Raw genomic sequence first — 22,926 nt, 5'->3', positions numbered from 1 at the left:
AGAATATGGTTCTTATGGAAGCTTCCAGGGTTGGAGTTATAATCTGAGTGTTGTGCAGGTCTGCCTAACATTAAGGCGGAGATCAATAAATAACAAATTACTACCAGGCCACAAGTTATGATGCACACACATGGAAACAGCTGTAGAGATACATTAGAGATAGCTGCTGTTAAAATAGTCTACTGCGCCCCAAATTATGTTAATGAGATCAGACCTGAAGAGCTGGCTGGAGACGAGTTTTAATGCCAGGTGGAACACAGGCACTTAAACCTGGCCACTTGCGAATGGATTTCCCAGGTTGGATGCTGAGGTATCCATCCACCCAGTGGTGCACAAAAGAAGTTTTGTGTGTTTTGCCCTGGACACACACTGTAGTTTATTTTGTCTGAATAATTGTCAGGTTTGCCTAAATACTCACAACCTCACAACATGTCTTCCCCATCATGTTCACCATTTCCTGCTGTTTTAAAACTATAGTCAGAGTTTGTTTTGGGACTATTTTAAGATTATTTTCAAAGATTTAACTTAGAACCATCATAAACAACAGCAGAATAGGCTAGTTTAAAGAGACTGAGTGTTGGTTTGAATCTACACATGGCATTAGTTGACAATAAGGAACACGTATAATAACACCAGCTTTATCCAGTCAAAACTGCTTAAGATTTCTGGGTGATATGCACCCAGTTAAAATCACTATAATAGTAGAAACCACACCCTAAATATGTTAATCCCTGAAAATAGGACCTCAGTTAAAACATGAAATCTAAAACTGTTTAAAGAATCATTCTCATTCGTAGTTGATGTTTGTTTGAGTTATTGCAACGCTAAATACCCCAGGTGACCACTTAGTGCAGGGTAAGTGAGGTAGAAGGGTGACAGACTGCAGCCAACTTGTCTGTTATCTGTGAGCATTAGAGAGGGCAGGATTTATTTTTTCCTTCCTAAACTAAAAGCTAAAATACATGGGTAGGCTTAAACTGCAATTGTTTAGTTGCTGTGGTTGATGACCAAAATGAAGTACCTTCTTTATTGCTGGTCTGCATTGCTATGGCTTACCTGTGACTAAACAGCCATGGCCAAAACGTCACTAAATACAGAATACAAGAGAGCAGAATGTTTGCTTATTTCTAGATTAATAAATATGTGTAGATTCTAAACATGCATGCACACATACACAGACACTGTTAGTGTGGCAGGTGGTCTACGGCTTGTCTCATTCAATAAATTGTGGCTGTTGCGCAGAAAGGGCAGCTGTTTGTCTCTGTGTCCCGAGTGCCTCATTGAAATGGACAGGACTATTCCACACGTGGCAGCGGAAAATGAGCAGAATACAGAGGTGTGTAAGTGCCTTTCAGTAGCGTAAAACACAATCAATCTTCCCTTTTCTCTCATCTGCAGGGCATTTGTGGAGCTGCTAGAGATACTTTGAAAAGACTGCTGGCTTTTGTCACACAGACTGCAGCTTTTAAATCTGAAGTTCAAAGTCTGAATGGGTCATAGTGCGTGCATACCACACAAATCAAAATCCTTTTTATGACAGAAGTGACAACACTGCGCTTTCCAATGTGGCGATCAAAGGCAGATTTAGTCAACCAACACATGTGGTATGGATTATTATGTTAATGTAATGCATGTAAAGTGTTCACTTTAATGTTGTCAGGCTCTGACAGCATCAAAGCAAAACAACAACCAAGGAGATCGTTGTCTGGATGCTGGGTGAACCAGCAGCAGCAGAGCAGCAATAGGCATGACAGCAATAGGCATGACAGCAAAAGAGTGACGGTTACTGCAGGGATTTACCATTGTACTGCCATAAAATGGAGGGGTTCCAAGATAGAGAATTCAACTTGGGTCATCTAGTAAAAGAGATGCAGGGAATTCCTGACATATAATCTGCAACATGGTACAAAAGAAAAACTACTCTCATCAACAGCAGCCTCTTCCAGCCTGGTAAACCCTCACATCAAGCCCACTGCCGTACTGTCTGTGGCAACGAACATGAGACTTTTAGAGACAGTGCTAGTGTTAATGCCTACTGCTCAGTCTTTCAATTGTACTTTGAATCTAACAATTTCACATATCGATATCTTCAGTGCAACACTAAACAGGCGTTAGCCCTCTGTGCTCTGGATGGATTCCACTAGTTTAGACAGCTTGAATCATTAGGTAATCACATATTGCAGTAGGCAGTCCTAATGGAAATACGTTGCCATTCTATCACATGATACTGTAGTGTTAAAATGTCATTACAGCTCAGAGGAACTGTGGAGTAGTGGGTAGATGCTAACTCTAACCCTAACCCTAACTCCCAATTTGCTCCCTGGACATGGCCTACCTGAGTCATTTATTAGTACTGGTATTTTAGTCCTGAACTCAAGAAACCTAAAATGACTAACCTTCTATAGTATCTATGATCTGTATGGGTGTTATGCTGTATTGGTTTATTTTCGGTTCAGGTCCAGGTTAGTTTACAGATAAAATGCATTTTTTCATAAGGTGTTGAAAACCCTTCGTCACACAGCGCTAGAACACCAAATTCTGTGTTCTGTGAAGTGCTTGGCGGCTTTGAAGAGTTCCCTGTCTGAAAAGCCAAGTCAAGTCAAAAAAGGATGTCTAATGACAATGTAAGGCTCTGGTAATATTCTAAATATGGCGTTTACTGGTATATAGAGTGACTGCCGATCACATCCATGGGGGAAAAAAACTAAGAAATCAATGTTGAGGTCAGAGAAGAAGGGAGTTGAAAGCAAACACTATTGTAAAAGATGAAGTGTGGCAGTAAACTTCTAAAATTGGGAATGAACTAACCAACAGTCCAGCCTGGGAGGAGCTTGACTGGCAAGTAAAGATGCCGTACTTTAACACTGCTCTTGTTACCTCAAAATATATAGTAGTAACATTTATAGATTGTACTGGAGGGAATGTGGGATGGTGGAGGCTGCCCTAAAATTGTGGATTATTGGAATGATGTGAAAAGGGATATTAAAAGGATCACTGGCCTTGATTTTAATTTAGATCCTACCCTATGTATATTGGGTAATACTTCCTGATGACCAAACAGATAGGGTTTTAAAGTATTTGCTGAAAGTCCTGCTCGTGATGCCAAGGAACATGATAACGATCTACTGGCTCAAGCCCCAGCCGCCCAGAATAGCACAATAGAGAGACAAAGTAAAAAACAGTTATATAATGAACTGAAACTAGACAAAGTTGTTTACATATGGCAATTGAACAAGAATTGGGAGATGATTAATTACTCCACAGTACTTATCTATTTTATTTTATAGTCATCCATTGACCCAGTTTAGTTTAAAATCATTTTACAAATTCATTTCTGTAAGTTTCTCTGTGTTTTTTTTCATGTCTACCATATCATAGACTAAATGAAGCTGCTGTTGTAAATGAACTACAAGCAAATATGTTCATACAATGCTCTGTGAGGAATGAATAACTGAAAATACCATGATGGTATTACATAAAAGAAATTCTGGCCTAGTTTCTACTTGTTTACTTATTTGGTTTTGTTATTCTCCTGTTTTTCTTACTGGAGAATACGGTTCTTATGGAAGCTTCCAGGGTTGGAGTTATAATCTGAGTGTTGTGCAGGTCTGCCTAACGTTAAGGCGGAGATCAATAAATAACAAATTACTACCAGGCCACAATGATTAATTATGATGCAACAATTATGATGCACACACGTGGAAACAGCTGTAGAGATACATTAGAGATAGCTGCTGCTAAAATATTCTACTGCGCCCCAAATTATGTTAATCAGACCTGAAGAGCTGGCTGGAGACAAATTTTAATGCCAGGTGGAACACAGGCACTTAAACCTGGCCACTAATTTGGCCATGGCCATGTATAGCATTCATTTTCTGGACCGGCAAACTGACTGACCACCACTGCCATGATCTGGACTGCATGCTAAAGGAGCGATAGCCTACTATTTCTTCTGCTCTTGTGCTGCGTTGACTTGTACAACACAAGGCCCTGCGGAACTTCTGTGTTAAAGCTCAGCATGTTAAACTAGCTGTATTACTAGAGATGAATTATGTCCGGTGGCCTGTTGCTGTAATGCATACATTTTATCAACAGACGGGGAGTGCCATTAATAAAAAGCTAGTATTCATCCACTGCCAGGACTCTCAATACATAAGCATACATAACTCTAGGCACACATATACCCACACATACGCAGGCCTTGATTAAGTGCAGCGCCTGCAGTACTCCCGGGTGTATATATTACAGGCAGTGATGGGGGAGCTGAGGTGTATGCAATGGCCGCTGAGACAAAGCAGAATGCTAAGGAAAACGCAGCAGGAGAGTAGTATGATACTATTGTATATTATCAATAAAGAAGGAAATGATAATGGATAATTGAAATGCACTCTTTTTTTTTTTGGTGAACAAGCCTATTATTGGCACAACAGCAACAAAAACAACAATACAAAGCCACCCACCCTCTAAATCACTGGAGCAACCATTTCCAAGTATAATTTAATCTCGACACTGTGCCACTTGATGCTGACTTTGCCACCAGTGTAATGACATGGGGGTGGGGGGGGGGGTTAAGAGAGAGAAGTGAGGGAATTATATAGTGAAAGAAAGACCATGGGAGGTAGATGATTTCTACGTTGTGTCGTCTGACGGGGAAACAAAGTATAGCATATTTCATTCCAACACATGGACATGTTTTTGTCCCCTAAAGATGCCCTGCTGCGCTGTCATGAATGTTCTTGTTTGTCAAGCCAGCTGACATCCTGCATTATCCTGCCTGCATGAGAAAATTAGCCATGTAATTGTTCTACAGGCACACTGTGTAATACAGTGCGACACAATGATTACAGGTCAGCAGAGTTTGTTCTCCTGAAATAAACGAGCAAGTAAGCAATCGTTCTAGCCCCCACAGAAAGCTAAGACACATTTTAGGAAATTAGGCTAAACATGTAGAGATGTAAATTTTTTTTTTTTTTTTTTTTTACAAGTCAGTAAGTGTTGCTGGTTACACTGGTTTTATAAATTCATAATGAAGAGACAAAATTACAGCAGGCATATATAGAAATAAAGAATGATGGTCTACAGAGCCATCACATGAAAAGACACAAGCAGAATAAGAAATGGTCTGTGTACTTTTTGGTATTTTAAGTTTGCTTTTAGACTGTAAATAAAAAACAAATAAATAAGAATTTATCTGATTTTCAATTAAAATTTACCTTTCTTCTTTTAATATATAAGAAAAAACAAAAGAGAATGCAGCGGGTTTTTGTAGGTTTATTTTTATTGTAACCTCCCCATGGCATGATTCTTCATGAGCCTTTAGCTTATAAACCAATTCAAATAATCTGACAGCATACACAATTGATTTGAAGATTGAAAGCATTATTAATATTTGAACGTTTATTCCTTTTCATCCCTTCTAAAGGTCGCCTTGAAATGTTTTTGTCATTTGTACTACTTGCAGCGCCTTTCTGTATTTACAGAACCCGTGTTGTAAAACCGATGAAGACATTTTCCGACTTTTCTTGTGTTTTGTCTATTTGTCTCTCACTGCACAAAAAGTCACCTTAAACTTTTAAATGTGTGTTGATTCATAAGCAGTTACAAACAAAGATGACTGCACGCCAAGTTAAAATGGAAGTGTATGGTTTGACTCTTGTAAGCTGAAGGGAAAGATATTTATTTATACATTGTACTTCCATTTCACTTTGTGGAAAAGGGATACAGTAACTTCAGTTATGTATTACAGAGACACTGCTAAGTTGTATTAAACAGATACACCAAATGGCAAAAGGTTAACATAACTGAAATAGGATTAATAATATTTTGAAACACACTTAAGGAACATCTGCTCAGTGTCTTCTCTTTTTTTATCAGAAAGAGAGTACAAAGTAGAACATCTAGATCCTGAGAAAAACTCAAATCCTAACGGCAGCTTTCAGTGTAGACACAGTGTTGAACAAAAGCTCTCTTTCCAAGCCGGATTTTCATTTGTCAGTTCAGACACATCTCAATCCATCTCTTAACAAACTCAGCAGTATTGAGTGCCTACTCAAGGCACCTCCGCCATGGACATAGAGGGGATTCAAACCACTGACCTACTGTTGGTGTGAAGGTTGCCTCTCTAACCACTATCCACAGCTCTGCCTCCATGACTTTAAAGTCACAGGAAATAAATGGCTCCAGAGACATTTGTAAGAGACATTTGTAGCAGCAGCAGGTCAGAGAGGAGCAAATACTGTAGTGTAGTTAGACTAGCAGTTACCTGGCTAGTTTAGAAAACCAATAAACAGCAGCTGGGAAAATCTCATCTCATCTTCTAGTACCGCTTATCCACACCAGGGTCACGGGGGTTACTGGAGCCTATCCCAGCTGTCATCGGGCAAGAGGCGGAGTAAACCCTGGACATCTATCGCAGGGCTAACACAGAGACAAACAGCCATTCGCACTCACGCCTAGGGTCAATTTAGGGCCAGCTAATGAGTATGTCTTTGGAGGTGGAAAGAAACTGGAGTACCTGGAGAAAACCCACACAGCTGGGTAAACAATGCCACCATATCAGTATTCAGACTTCACAAAATCAGGCCTCCACTACATTAACCAATCAAACAGGAACACCAGAACATACCATAAACTACCATTAATAAGTTATTTAGTGGAAGTATTTAATGTTAGTGAGGAGAGGTCACTCTGCAGGATCTTGGTTCAAGCACCAACCACACCACCACACAGCTCTTAGGCCTCAATCCATCATGTTAAAACAGCAGAGGCACAATCCTGTGGTGAGTGTTTTTCAAATGTTGCTCAATCTAATGGACCCACGAAAATGGTTCAGATGAACCTTCAAAACCAACAGTGGCTGCTACTACATGAACATTTTCCTCACAGTTCGGTCCTGTTCCCACTTTCATCTTGTGTGGGCAATTACCAAAAAAATATTCTTTCTATTATTATTAAGAACTTATTAATAACAAGATGACTTCCCAGAAGACTAGTTTTCTGGATCACATGCTCAAAAATCTAAAATCACTACAGGGTTTTCATTAATATTTTTAAGGTCTTCCATTCCTTTCATCATTAAGCGCTGAACCTCTAAGTCTTATGAACTAGAGACAGTCCATCTCTTGGAAGAAACATTGTGTTACATTAACATAACAACATACATTAAGATACCTCCCTCTACTGTAATGAGCAAATTTTGTTGCACCATGTTGCTCAGTTTTCATTGTCTGCTCTGATTCATGACGGACAAGCAGTTCATAATTTATGCTTGTCAGGCTCCCTGCTCTGTGCTCATGGCGGAACCTTTCAAAGGATGCACTGGGGAATATTGATAAAACAATTATCCGCTCTACGTTCATTTGATTTTCTATTTCTGTGGCATCGAGAGGAAGGGAAAGAGGACTGCACAACTGGTGTTTCATCTCCATCTCATTCTTTCTAGCCTTGTGACATAAGAAATAGCCACAATTATCACCCAACCAACTCAGGGATTTCTACAATGAATCCAGGGGGATGGGCACTGCCTTGGCTTAAAGTGGACAAACTGAGCTTGGAGCAAATCATACATGTAAAACATTAACTACCATAGCATAGATGAATACTAGAAATGTTTGTGTGCAATCCTCTGCAGAGTTATGTATGAGAACATGGCCGTTCTTCTGTAAAGAATCTTACCATAAAGCCTGTTTGCTTTAAGCTACATATAAATCATGTCCCTGTCTCACAGTGAAGATCATTAGATTTGACTGGTGTGAGATAAACCAACTTGATCAGTTAGTCTCTGTCCTTCAAAGTAATTACAGCAAGCAGTATTATAATTATATTTCTACTAGATTACAGATTGGTATAAATTTCCAAGCAGATCCTCACTGACAGAATGTCAGAAGTTTCTGTAGCAATTACCGGGTGTCTCACCCCCTCTCAGTATCTCTCAAGTTAAGGATCTGCATGTTCCGTATTTTTGACAGCTTAAAAGCTCTCATTGTGTACATCAATGTCTCATTTGTTTAACTGATAGATAAAAACGGAGATATTTCTGTATAAATGGAAGCTTTTTTTAAAAAAAAAATAATAATAATTTATTGTGGTTCTTATGATTTAATGAGGTGACCCAACCCAACTGGTGTTTTAAATAACTGACTGATAAAAATGCTTCAATTAGATATTCAGTACTAGGACCAGTACTGAGACTTTTCATTTTATACATGCTTCCCTTAAGCAATACTTTTAAGATAAACTGCATAAATTCCCATTGTTATGCATATGACACCCAGCTACACTTATCTATGAAGTAAGATAAAAAGCATCAGTGAATAAAGATTCATGCCTTAGAAGGCTTGGATGACCCTTTATGAACTTTCTGTTTCTAAATTTGGCCCCAAGATTCCCTATTGGATGACATAATTATGTTGACTTTCAGGGCTGCAGTGAGAGGCCGTGGAGTTATGTCTGTATTATGTTCTTTAATGCTCACATAAACAAGCTGCCAGGACTGTCTTCTTTATCCTGTAGGAACATCCTGTCTCAAAGTGATGCTGAAACTAGTTCATGCATCCAGGCTGTACTGCTGTAATCCATTATTATAGGTAGCTGATCCAAAATTGTACAGGGAGAGCCTGGACAGGAATTAGCAGCACAGATAAAATATTTCTCCAGTTTTGGCCTCCCTTTATAGGTTCCCTGCAAAATCCAGAATAGAATTTGAAATTCTTCTTCTCACAGCCTTCTTTGCATACAATTCACTTATTAACTCTGCTTCTTTCTCTTTGTCTCCCTTAGCCTTGAATTGCAATACTACACACACTTCTTAGTAAATGTCTTAAATCTGGATTAAGTTGGTGTTCTTGTGTGCTTTTGTGATTTTCAGGAGGGTTCTGTGTCTGTTGGACAGGAAATTGAAGTATTTGAGTTCCCTACTTTTAAGTGGCCATCTGTTAGGTACAACAACAGTTCCTGAGCCTTTGGCCCACAAATGAAAGTACTGCAATGTTTATATGCCAATCAGGCATAACATTATGATCACCGAATATTGTGTAGGTCTCACCTGCGTCTCCAAAACAGTTGTGACTCATCAGAGAATGGACATGGGCCTTCTGAGGGTGTCCTGTGGTGTCCTGGTTGGAGGGGCCTCTGCGTGTCATCCCACAGATATTTGTTCAGTTTGGGATCTCGTGAATTTGGAGGCCAGGTCAACACCTTGTGCTGTTCTTCATTAATTCCTAAGCCTTTTTTTGACTGCTGCCAACAAGGAGTGTCATTGCTATGGGGTGGGGGTGCCTGGTCTGGTCTTGGTGGGCAGTACATGTCTAAGTAACATCCACATGAATACCAGGTCCAGACGTTTCCCAGCAGAACATTAGATTGTCACAAGATGATCAAAATGATTTACTTCTCCTGTGGGTTCTCATAATGTTATGCCTGACGAACTGAGTGTCTGTGGCAACATCCAAAAACGCTCTGTCAACTAAATGGTCATATGAATTTATTTAGAAAGTAGTATAAAATGTCATGCAGTGTTTTTGAGAAGTCCTTCTTTGTCTTGTACAACATCACATGTTGTAGGTATTCATTTTCTAAGGTGGATGTCACTTTAACTTTAACTTAAGTTTAACTGGAAGGTGAAACAGCTTCTTACTTTGTGGCTTCAGTTTTGGGGGCTGAGCTCCTGTTTCTCCTTCCCCTCATGAGGCAGCTACTTTGCCTTTCCTGACAGTTTAACCTATTTCAGCTTTAAGTAAATCATCTGTTGGGGCCCAGTGTTACATCCAGACACCTGAGTGAGCCTGAGCCGCCTCTGACATTACTAACCACCTAGCTGCATACCTCGGGAAGCTGATGTGCTTGGCTGGCCCTGTCTGTGCCCCGACATTGATGTACTGACACTGTGCACTGGAGCTCAGTAGACCTGGTGGGTGGAGACAGTGACAAATTCCTTTCAACAGTTCAGTCATTTTGGTCAGTAAGACTGAATACAATGGCTTTCCGTCTCGTCCACGTCCTTTGTTGTCTTGCCTTGATGAACTGGAGGCGTTACTGTTTCATTCTGTCTCATCTGACTGTCTCTCTGCCCACATTCCATCTGTGGGCCTCTACATGTCTTACTGAAGTTCAATTTCTACATCAAAATTTGTTCTTTAACATGAGCTACAAGCAGCAACCTTTTATGTCCCGGTCAGACAGTAGTTGTTTTGCAAATGTTTCGATTAAATGTTTTCATTGCAACCCAATCGCTTAAATGTTAATTAGTTAATTAGTATGTTGTTGTCATTCATCATTTCATTGGAGATTTTGTCCTCCATCCTTCCCTAATTTAAAACAAATGCTTTTTAGATTTATAGTAAGATAAATCCATCTAACATTAATATGCCATAATGCTGTAATCACTACTAATATATATTGTATTGAAATATCTGACATTTTGGTGAAAATAATTTGAAATGACCTGATTTTAAACTTAAATTTGACTTACCATATACACTTCCTCGTTGTGAACAGCACAATAGACAGCATAACAGACAGCACTTGGCAGGTGTCATTTTTGCAAACAAGTTTAAGCTGTCATGTCATGGCAGCTTTTTCTTCACCAGACAAGTTCCTGCCTCTCATTTTCACACAACAGCAGCCTTCAAGATGTTTAGACCCTGAAACTCCATTCAGGGTTAAAAAGAATGTGACAGATATGGAAAAGTTATGTGAAAAAGTTAAATGAGGTGTGAAGATCCACCTTTTCTTTGGTGTCCTCTCAAAGAGGACATCCCACACAAACTGCAGGAAGAATTTCACAGTGTTCAACGTGAGAACAGCTCTAAGTATAATGGGAACACTTATTATCAGATAAATATATAATACATGTGAAAAAAGGATTCAACAACGAATCTATAGTTGAAATAACTCCAACAAAAAATGCTGAGTGTAACTGGCACAGACACTCTTTACTTAACATCAACATCCGATACGATTAACAACAATAACATTAATTCCCTCGGGAGGATAGAAAAACATGTCTTTTGTACAAAGTTTACATTTTTCCCTGGAAAGAGACACTTAGTGACAGCTCAGAAGGTACAATAATTTAGATGTTTTGGATAAATGGACCTACTGACTCATGCCCCAAATCATTAAAACAACAATGTGATGCAGATTTTAACCCAGTAATGTAGGTCAGAAACTGTACAGCACTTAATCCAGTTCAACAGCACCACAAGTGACATCCTCCAAAATGATCATACAGTTAATTACTACCTTTCTGGTATGGATTCACTGTGCCCACACCAAACTTCTATCCTCCAATTTCTTCTCTCAGAAGAAACAAAAGAGCAAAATTCTCAAATGAGAGTTCCATAAGCCAACTAATTCACTCACTTATGCAGTCTGCCCCATTCAACAGTCACTCTTGCTCACGTCAAAATACTGACAAAATGCACTGCTTACACCAACCCACTCCAGCTAAGAGGTGGGAATGGGTGACATTGACAGAAGCTTTTAACCCGCTTTAAAAAGTCTGGGTCAATGTCCAGGGGCACAGATACCTTCCTGACACCAACTATAGTGCTAGTTCTAACTTTGAGTTAGAACACCGATCATATGACTGTGCACATGTTGACTGTTTGAAGAAATACCTTTTATTGTTATAATACATAATAACTAAGTCTAGTTATTGTATGCCATTGATAAAAGTGTTTTCATTTAGAGCCGTTACTCTATACATTTTACAAAACTTATGAATATGTGTATATAGATAACAAACATAAAACAACATACAGCAAGCATGAAACGGGAATTGGACACTTTGTGATTTCAGAAATTCAACTGCCATGTTGAAGTGCTATACACAGAAACACCTTTATCCCTACTGGGAATCCCAGATACTGACAGCAACTACTTTTTCACAGGAAATCTGATGTAAAATATTGAAAGCATCACTGAGGTTCTGTAGAACACCTATTATTTATGAATGAAATTTAAATACAGCCTGTGAACACCTGAGACTTGTCCAATATGACTCATGTGTTTTCCTCAGCTCTTCACTATGCTGTCTGCACACACACACACACACACACACATATATATATATATATATATATATATATATATATATATATATATATAAGTTTTACAAAATTATTTCTACTTACAGTGGTGTGAAAAGGGGTGCCCATCCTGAAAATTCAAACCTGCAGGGCTCTGTGTGAAAATGTGCCCTCCCTGTTAAAACATAACTTAATTGTGGTTAATCACGCCTGAGTTCAATTTCTCCAGCCACACCCAGGCCTGAATACTGCCACACCTGTTCCCAATCAAAAAATCACTTAAATAGGACCTGCCTGACAAAGTGAAGTAGAACAAAAGATCCTCAAAAGCTAGACATCATACCGAGGTTCAAGGACATTCAGGAACGAATGAGAAAGAAAGTCACTGAGATCTATCAGTCTGGAAAAGATCATAAAGTCATTTCTAAAGCTTCAGTACTCCAGTGAACCACAGTGAAAGCTATTACCCACAAATGGTGAACGTTCCCAGGAGTGGTGGGCCGACCAAAATTACCAGCAATGACACATCCAAGAGGTCTCAAAAGACCCCACAACAACATCCAAAGAACTGCAGGCCTCACTTGCCTCATAAGAAGGAGACTGGGCTAAAATGGCCTTCATGGTAGAGTTCCAAGACAAAAACCAATGCTGAGAAAAAAGAACATAAAGTTTTACCAGAAAACGTCTTGATAATCCCCAAGACTTTTGGGAAAACAATCTGTGGACCGACAAGACAAAAGCTGAACTTTTTGGTGTGTGTGTCCCATTACATCTGGTGTGAAAGTAACACTGCGTTTCAGAAAAAGAACATAACACCAACAGTAAAATCTGGTGGTAGTGTGATGGTCTGGGGCTGTTTTGCTGCTTGAGGACCTGGAAGACTTGCTTTGATAAATGGAACCATGCATTCTTCTGTCTACCACAAAATCCTGAAGGAAAATGTCTGGCCATCTGTTCATGACCTCAAGCTGAAGTGAACTTGGGTTCTGCAGCAGGACAATGATCCAAAACACACCAGCAAGTCAACCTCTGAATGGATGAAGAAAAACAGAATGTACACTTTGGAGTGGCCTAGTCAAAGTCCTGACCTGAATGCAATAGAGATGCTGTTGTGTTATCTTTGATTAATCAAAGATAACACATGTAAACCATTATTTAAATTTTTTTGATGATCTGAAACATGTGTGACAAACACGCAAAAAAAAAAAAGAAATCAGGAAGGGGGCCAACCTACACTGTATGTAGGTGCTACAAAAAAATTAGCATTGCAGAGTGAATGAAGTGAAGTCCTTATGCAAGCCTAGCTTAGCATTCAATATGAGGATTGAAACACTGCAATTCACTGACTCTCCAACAACTACTGTACAAGGTCCCATGCAACCGAGTGCTAATAGATTAACACAGATTTTTATATATAGGGTTAAATTAAGTGTAGCATCACAGATCAGGATCATACACTCCCTAGGATATGTCCTGGTGACACAGGATTAGCTGAAATGTATGAAGACTTAAAAGACCCATGACCCATTGGACACCCCCACACCACTTGGATGTAGATGATACCACAAACCCTGCTCGTTCTGTCATGTTCTTTCATAAAAACTCCGTACCGTGTACTTTCGTGTTTTTGTTTGGCCAAAGTTGGAGGTTTTACCTATACTGCAGCCAACCATCAGGGGGACTTCTATATGCTTTTCAGAGCCATATATTAGAGAGAGTCTGGCCAACTCAAATCATGGGCATCATGTTTGCTACCTTGGAGGAAAGATTCTACAGTGTAACCCCATGGGGCCGATATGCTATGTTAAAATAAAATGCTTGTTTTCATCATTAACGAGCCTATAAATGTTATTGCCATCTAAAATTGTAAAATGTCTGTACTTAAATATCCCAGCGTCTTGTTACCTTAAATAATATTAAATGAGCCTGTAAAATGCTTTGTAGCCCTATTGCCTAATCAGTCATGGAGCTGTGTTTACCTTCCCCTCAGTCTCTCGTGTTCATCCATTGATTTCCAGGAAATTTTGAAATTACTCAGAACAATTATAATAAGCAATAATAACTTAGTAGAAACCGAGGCAAAGTTATGTGTTAATTAAATTTGTATCTACATGTACATAAATTACATGCACATGTGGGTTTCACAGTATATATGACATATATATGTAGCTGCTATTTTTCTAAGCCTTGAGTCTAGATAACTAGCTAGCATAAGGCTTGGTTAACTTCAAACTTCATTAATTTGTAAAGCGGTTGTTGGGTGTTTTTGAGATCAAGGTACACATTAAACATCAAACAGAGACATTGACATTTACTAATATAATATGGAGAAATCAGTTGACATCCAATTCTTCTTTTTCATCTTCTACTCCCATAACTTTCTCAGTTTTTGTTCACTGGTTAAACATTTTTTTTCCCGATCCTGTGCTGCAGCCGTGGCATATTTCAACTTTTAATCCAATTTTATTCTCTGTTATTGCCATTTCTCTGTGAGTGAATACTGGTTACATGTAGCAAACATGGCGCAATTGACACATGTGACCAGCTCAAAACCAATCAGCATAGAAGGGTACCTCAGACAGTCCATTTCCTAGTTGGCCAGGCTCTCTTTAATACACGGCTCTATTTGGCTTCTATTTGGATTTACTATATGAACCTCTGAGGGACAGCGTGAATTCCAAACAGTGCCATTTGGATTTATTGCGGAGAAAGTGATGGTTACCTCTATAACCAACATGCACGAGATGCACAAAATGAAAATAGTTGTACGGGCTGCAGTGTCAACAGCTCTTTATGTAAAAGCCTAAAGGCCCTTTTTAATGTGTCATATATCGTCGTGCAGCATTGTAATATAACATTTTCACACGCTGTACATTGTAACACCTTACTTTTCACTTTAATAACATTATGACGGTGCTAAATAGTTGTTTTTAAGTAAAATTTGAATATAATATTGGAGGAAAAGACTGATTTCATATTCTACATGTGTGTTGCACTATTTTTTAAAACATTTATCTAGTGTGTGCAAGTTTAACATTATAAAGAATATAATGTGTTATATGTTTCTTCTTCAGTGTGTGTGATGCAGTTTAACCTAAACCTGTTGTCTTCTCACTTTTGTCCCCCATTGCGCTGCTGAAGCATTTTCAGAGGTCAACTCTTAACATTTGTGCTTTTAAATGTCATGTATCTGCAGCTGACACACATGGGTATTAAAAGAGAGAAACCATGTCAAGATGAACAAAAGTGAAATAATAATTATTAATAAAAATAATAAACCTACATGACCATTGCATTATGCGGTCTTTGTTTTAAGAAAAATGTCAAATGGGACTACAGAATAGGGGAAAAAACTTTTCTTTTTCCGTCTACTAAACTACTGAAATCATTATTTAAGGAGGAGATTTTTATCTTTAATATACACAATCAATTTCCCATACTACTGATTCATAATGATCATTATCAAGGAAGCAACCACTGGCTGTGAATCACCAGGCATTATGTGTCTTAAGGTTAACGTGATGAAAACAACATATTCAATTTGTCAATTTGTTAACAACCATTTACATACACTTAGCCTAATGAAAATGCAGAAAGATTTATTTGCCTCATTAGCTCTCTGTTAGATTGCCCTGAGACAAAACGCTCCTCTGGGCTCCAGAACTGCTTACTTCCTCAGTACGTGGAAGACTTTTAAATCAACATAATGATTTTTAGTTATTTTCGCTTCTTTTGATTGTAGTCCAGGCTCTGGACTGATTCAGTCAAATACTCTATGTTACGATTCTATGAATTGTGAGCATTTGCACTCCGGCCAGTGTCATCAGTAGCTACACAAGTCATTCATTATACCCTTCCAAGAGTTTTGCCAGTGTATTATTTATGACTCACCCGGCAGGGACTAATGACAAATGGTTTTACTGACGTAAAAGTAGTATAGTTGACATAGTCACCCTTATCATTTCAAAATGCAACATGATGTAGCATGGTGCCAAGTAGTAGTCCTGTAGAGAGCTCTCCCATAATAAATACTTATCATCTGCCATGGCTGCTATCGACCCCTGTCATCAATGCTTACTTCTGAATATGTGTCTGATTCTAAGAGTCCGTGATTGGAGGTTGAAGCATGTGGCTTTAATGGTGCACCTTCTCTTCAAAAAAAGAATACATCCATTACCTTGACTTGACCTTTGATTTTCTTTTGCTCTGTAAGTTTTGTGTAACAGATGAAAAGGACTAACTACTTTTTCTGGACGACAGCCATGATGGCAGGTCTGTATGCAGGTGTATGTGCCATTTCTAGGACCTTGGCGACTAACAAGACATAATAGAGGGTAAGACTAAAGTCAATGATGCCTGCATGATATAGAGGATGCTTGATTACGGAAAACTTGTTACTAAATAACATCAGTCACTTCTGTTAAAACATTTTTTGTTCATAAAAAAATGATTCTTGTCAATTTCACTTGTACCTGTATATTCTTCACGGTTTCTTATCGCAACAGTGCACATCAGAGCAAGAGAGCTTATTTTAAACCAAAAAGATCAGAAATAACCTCCATGATGAGAGCTCTACTTTCAGTGTAGAGGTCTTGAGCTTTTATTTGACAGCCTAAATGCTGCACAATACAAAGCCGCTGCTTTGCTGTCTCTTCTCACAGCTCCAGCTAGCTCACTCTCACACACAGGCAGCTTGGTGTGTGTGTGTGTGTGTGTGTGTGTGTGTGTGTGTGTGTGTGTGTGTGTGTGTGTGTGTGCGTGTGCGCTTACATCTCTCCCTGTGAAGCTTTTCCACTTTTGTTTACATGGTTACTAGGCAAACACTTCACAACCAATTCCTGCTGCAAACCCTAAGAGTCCTGCTTCAGACCAGGAGATGATGATTGTGGAAGTGAGGTTACTAGTTGAACATTAATACAAAAAATGTCCTTTGTGATGATTAACTGAACATGAATGTTTTAGATGGAAGAGGAGACGCTGACAAGGTGTTTGGCAACATAAAAGGAGACATTTTCCTAGTCTTCTGTGTTACAGGAATGTGGTTTAGTTATGGTCATCTTCGTGACGCATATTCTTAGCTGTGGGGAGCTAGCCAATCACCGTCTTTATGAACACTATAAGACATTAATGTTTTTCTGATGTACCTTTGAGATCCACCTGCCACTTCGTGTGGTGAAGTGTTGTAGTGGTCTCCTATTGTAATTACAGCATACTCAAATACTTTAAACCTTTCAGTTTGTGTGATTATTTATGTGTCCAGGGTGCTATATTCTTCATTTTCCACCATGTGATGCACCTATTCTGTCTGAAAGCCTCGCAGCCACAGCACATGGTGTCTGCAGCAGTAAACACTCTGGGCTGACGTACTCTGTCTTTTTTTTTTGTCTGTAATTTTTGCTATTCACTGACATGCTGCTGTCCAAGGAGACAATTATGCAGCCTTGTATTTTGGGGCTTCTCATAACTTGAACTTTTGAGAATCTTTAATGGGTTCCTTTCCATGCTTTTTTTAGTATGGTTTAGTCATTGAGTTAAGCAGTTGATGTGATGTCATGCTTATACCGGCATCATTTCAGAATATACACTATATTGCCAAAAATATTCTCTCACCTGCCTTTTCATGCACAGGAATTTAAATGACATCCCAACCCCCTCATAATCCATAGGGTTTAATATGACGTCGCCCCACCCAGCTTCAACTCTTCTGGAAAGGCTTTCCACAAGGTTTAGGAGTGTGTTTATGGGAATTTTTGGTCATTTTTCTAGAAGCACTTTCAGACACTGATATTGGACAATAAGGCCTGGCAGGCAGTCTTCGTCTAGTTCATCCCAAAGGTGTTCTATTAAGTTGAGGTCAGGATTCTGTGCAGGCCAGTCAAGTACTTCAACACCAAACTTCCTCATCCATGTCTTTATGGACCTTGTTTTGTGCACTGGTGAACAGTCATGTTGGAACAGGAAGGGGTCATCCCCAAACTGTTCCCATAAAGTTAGGAGCATGGAATTGTTCAAAATCTCCTGGTATGTTGAAGCATTCAGAGTTCATTTCACTGGAAGTAAGAGGCCAAGCCCAACTCCTGAAAAACAACCTCACATCATAATCCCTCCTCCACCTAACTTGGCACAAGACAGTCAGACAAGTACTGTTCTCCTGGCAACCGCCAAACCCTTTGTCCATCAGATTGCCAGATGAAGAAGCATGATTCGTGACTCCAGAGAACCTCTCAACTGCTCTAGAGTCCACAGGCGTGCTTCACACCACTGCATACAAAAGTTTTCAATGTACTTGGTGATGTATGGCTTGGATGCACTTGCTCAACCATGGAAACCCATTCCATGAAGCTCTCTACACACTGTTCTTAAGCTAATCTGAAGGCTACTTGAAGTTTGGAGGTCTGTAGCCATTGACTCTGCAGAATGTTGGCGACCTCTGTGCACTATGCGCCTCAGCATCCGCTGATCCCGCTCTGTTATTTTTCATGGCCTGCCACTTGGTGGTTGAGTTGCTGTCGTTCCCAACTGTTTCCACTTTGTTATAATACCACTGACAGTTGAATGTGAAATATTTAGTAGTGAGGACATTTCACAACTGGACTTGATGCACAGGTGGCATCCTATCACAGTACTCTGCTGGAATTCATTGAGCTCCTGAGAGTGACCCATTCTCTCACAAATGTTTGCAGAAGTAGTCTGCATGCCTAGGTGCTTGTTTCTATACCTGTGGCCATGGAAATGATTGGAACACCTGAATTCCGTTGTGTGGATGGGTGAGTGAATACTTTTGGTAATATAGTGTATATTCATTATATAAAGTATGGATAGTTCACAAATCAATAACCCCCCCCCCCCCTTTTATTTATGTATTTATTATACAAAACCAGCTGTTGAAGCAGTATGCATTATCAGAATTGTAGAGATGTGGTTAACAGCAAATCTCCTCACACCTCCTCTAAAAGCAAGCTTTTCAAAGTTGACTCAAAGTTTGGGCTACATGCATACAGAGGTTGCATTGGTCCTCTCTATCCTTCCTGTCTGCTTTGCATAAGTAGACTATCTATTGACTGTCATAGTACTGTGGTATAGTGATCCTTTCCTAAAGCCACTAAACTGTATTTAACCAGACAATGACAATAAACCTCATCTTATCTTATCTTATCTCATCTTATCTTATCTTATCTTATCTCTTATTGAAGATTATAAACACCGTGACATGAATAATTTCAGAAAGTTAAGAAGGGGGCTGGATTATGCTGCTGATTTAAATAGTGCAAACTTTCTTTATTGCATTTAAACACTACCACTTTTAATGTGAATAAGAACAGCAGATTTCCTCATGCTGATTCGGTTATAGATGTGATAAAGGTATGTCTGTATTATAAGCTTAAAGGAACTGCCGAGACTGCAAATGATTGCGTAGGCTATGTGCTACAACACGGCCGGATACAAAACACACATAACCACAGTTTGGTGTTTTGCATCAAGCCGACAAACGCCATGTTGACAAATTAATTGAGGCAAAAGTGAGAATAAAAACGCAACGCTTTAATACATGACAGCTGGTATGTGCAGCAAACCTGCACCGATGGGAGAAAATGACTGGTTTTCACGCAGGATTATACTGGTCTGTTTTATTGCCACCTGAAATAGCTTAGAGTAGTTTGTGATAACTGGAATGATGACAGGAAAATCACTGCATCAATGAAACTTTAACTTACCTATTCTCTCTTTGATTTCACAGAGGACACTGAAGAGTGCAGGCTTCATCCTGTGACAGTTCAGCCCGTGTTTCCTACCAAAACACATCAAGGAAACATAAGCCAAAGGAATATGCTAACTGAGTAAGAGAAAATAGACTCATTCACATCCAGTCAAATAAAATTAACTCAGGGAATGATGCAGAAGTTCAAATGTTATTGACACTCACTCTCAGTATCTGTTTATGCTGGACATATCACCAAATACAATGTGTTTAAAACTCTGACTTTTGCCCAGTGACTTAAAGTGGACTGTAACATAAATATCAAGTGACATTTCACTTGCATGATGATAGGATAAGGTGTGTCAGAAGAGAGAGCACAAAAGAGACTGAAAAGCAGTGTTGCACTTTTTCATATGCAAACTCATTGAATTAAGAAAAGGGAAGAAGAAAAAACTACAATGACTGACCACAGGGCACACCTTTTCACAATCAAATATGTCAGCCCACAGACTTCAGGTCAGACATTAATGTGACGGTTTATGAAATTATTATGTTTCATTTCATCATAAAAAATGTGACTTAGATTTTGGAAATTGGGGAGTTCAGGGTATTAAATGTTGTTTTATAACATATATGTGTGTGTGTTTTCTTATATGTTTTCTTTTGTTTTCATGCTTCTCTTCTAATCTGTTCTACACAATTAAAATGGCCTCAAATGTAATATTCACTGGGATATCTGATCTGGGTTCCACAGGCTGGTTCGGACATCAAAAGTTAAAGTAGCAATGAGTAACACTTAGGAAATCAGGGAAGTGATTTTTCTTAATAACATATGACTGTAAGGGAATTTCCTGTAAGTTTATTTACCAGCACTCCCTCACATTTGTTTAGATCTCCGCGAAGGGACTTGTCTAACCGAGTTGAGCGATTGCTTACCACCTGAAGTGTTTTAACACTAAAGCAACCTGACGAATATAGCACCAACCCCTCCTCCTCAAAAGACGCACGATTTGGCGCAGAAACGCGGGTTTTACTGACAGCAGGTTACCTATTATTTATCAGAATAACATGTGCATAACAATAGCGTAAAGCTAGTTCATTTTAAAAGTTTGTCTGTTTGCGTAAATCTGAAGTGGCACATTTCCATCCATAGCCTAAAAATAAAAATGTAAATAGCTGGACGAACTTTGCCTGCGCTTCATCCAGACTCTGGTCAGTGATGGTCATAATCTGGTGAAGAATACTCCCGATGTCCTGCTTCCGTTCATCCCTGTCGATACTGTCGTGGATGTGAGGCGGCTCCAGCCCGAGGGTTCCCTGCACCGAGTGTCCGGTTAGTGTCACGCCGCTCAGTGCCTGCAACAACCGGCCCTGATCTTCCATGTCTGCCGCAGCACAATCGATGCAGAGGAAAAAGAAAACGGCGTTTTCAAAGATGCAGTTATCCAAGAGAGGGAATCTGTGGGAGCGAAGTAGAAAGCGGAGTACAGGGGCTGTAGGCTGCAGATGTCAGGCTACCGCTGAGGTTCACTCCACGTGCAAAATATTCTCGCCGGGAGCGGGTGTTATTTGCACTGATTAACTTGGAAACATGATGAAGCTGCTGGCTGCTTTCCTCGTCTGTCCTCATGCCCCGCTGGTGAGGGTCGTCCAGGCTGCTTCTCTGTGCGCTTCATCCACGACTGAAGCCACACTAAACGCTGCTGCTGTTATTCCCGCTCTGACCGCCTTCAAAACTTGAACCAGCGAAGCTGCTGTGCTGCTGATGTTGTCAGTATCTGCTGATCCTTGCAAACCTATAGCACGGCACTTCCTGGCCGACCAATGTATGAATGTAGTGTCTTAAACAGAAATTGTCAAGCAGGTAGCATGTAGCCTACTCTCCACTCTGAATGAATGAGCCAATGGGAGAGCAGAGCACGCGAAGTAACTTGACAACGTGAGTAGTTTTAAAAGCTGTGATTATCAGCTCCACTCTCTTTGTGGGATGTCAGTTTCAACATGAACATCTTTTTAAGCTTCTTCTGCAATTTTTTGCCATTTACAAACCTATCGGCGAAGAGGTCCATTGGGATCAGCAGACCCTAAGGCTCCAGTATGGGAGCTTTGTCTGGACTAGTGTGTTGTTCGTGAACGAGTCGACGTAGAGCCCGTCGGGCAGAGGCGAATATTCTGCCTCCTGCTCAGCTCTCCTTAGATCCATTCATTCAGGTCTTTATTCTGCTGCGCACTATGTTGCAGTTTGGAGGTCATGTGTTTAGGTACCGGTTTTAAATGCGTGGGTAAAAGTGGAGAAATGAACGAAAACTGGGCATCCCAGACTGAGGTGTATTTCTGAATATCATCCCCACTTTTGTGCAGTTGTTCATTTGAAGGTTTGACTGCATTTTTAGTAACAAACAAAAATGCCAAAGAAAAGGTTTTTATGAAAACATTGAATGTAAAATTGCTTACCAACATATTTACCAATACCAACTATAATTGCTGACTTGTGCTAAAATAGAAGACTCGGAGTGATACCAAACAAAGAGCCGTTTGGGAGCGCTTCTAAAGGAACCGAGCCAAAGGAACCGAATCCTTGAAAAGAGCTGGACTTCCCATCACGAGTATGAGCCCATCATTCTATTGTCCCATAATCTATCCATTACTGTAGACATCAGCTTGTATGTACACTGGAATACTGCTGAACTCCAGCAGTAAGTCTGCCACATACTGAATATAAGCCTACATTATCATTACTGGGCAGAGGATGTATCCCGATGATCCCCTGAGCTTTATTTTATGAGGACAAGATTGAGTCTTTGTTCATCAGTCATGGAGACATTGCCATGAATGAGTGCTGTCCTGCTGGCAGAGGACTAATGCCTTCAATTTCCTCTGTATTCATATCATATGGGTTGCCAGAAATTAGCAGTGGAATCTTTAAAAAGGATTAATGTCAGCCGATTCACAATGAATCCTAGATTATAATGCTCTTTTGATTAATGTCCTTTGTTTAGCATTTCAGACTTTTAAAGCAACAAACACATTTTCTTAATACCACTGCATGCAAATGAACATAATTAGGGAGACTCAGTTTACATTATATTATGAAATAAAAAAAATATATGCTCTTTATCTATGATTTCACAATTTGCAGTTTACTGTTATTTTCTTCCCATTTTTTTAATTTGGTTATTGCTTGTTTGAATGGCACGA

At 39.5% G+C, this 22,926-nt stretch overlaps 1 protein-coding gene across 2 annotated transcripts in view; it reads right to left on the bottom strand.

Moving 5' to 3' along the window:
* LOC124996239 (pre-B-cell leukemia transcription factor 3-like) overlaps positions 1 to 21,826 on the bottom strand; it is a 39,941-nt gene extending 18,115 nt beyond the window's left edge. For both annotated transcript variants that reach the window (XM_047569050.1, XM_047569051.1), the window contains exons 1-2: positions 20,915 to 21,826; positions 19,745 to 19,818 (exon numbers count right to left, since the gene is read on the bottom strand). In XM_047569050.1, the coding sequence (XP_047425006.1) occupies positions 19,745 to 19,818; positions 20,915 to 21,111 (271 nt within the window). In that variant the 5' untranslated portion in view covers positions 21,112 to 21,826. The remainder of the gene's footprint in view (positions 1 to 19,744; positions 19,819 to 20,914) is intronic.
* Positions 21,827 to 22,926: the final 1,100 nt, after the last annotated feature.

The sequence above is a fragment of the Mugil cephalus genome, chromosome 19 (genome assembly GCF_022458985.1).
Source record: "Mugil cephalus isolate CIBA_MC_2020 chromosome 19, CIBA_Mcephalus_1.1, whole genome shotgun sequence".
Taxonomy (NCBI): domain Eukaryota; kingdom Metazoa; phylum Chordata; class Actinopteri; order Mugiliformes; family Mugilidae; genus Mugil; species Mugil cephalus.
The sequence above is the reverse complement of the archived record's forward strand: the minus strand, read 5'-3'. Positions and strand labels throughout refer to the sequence as shown.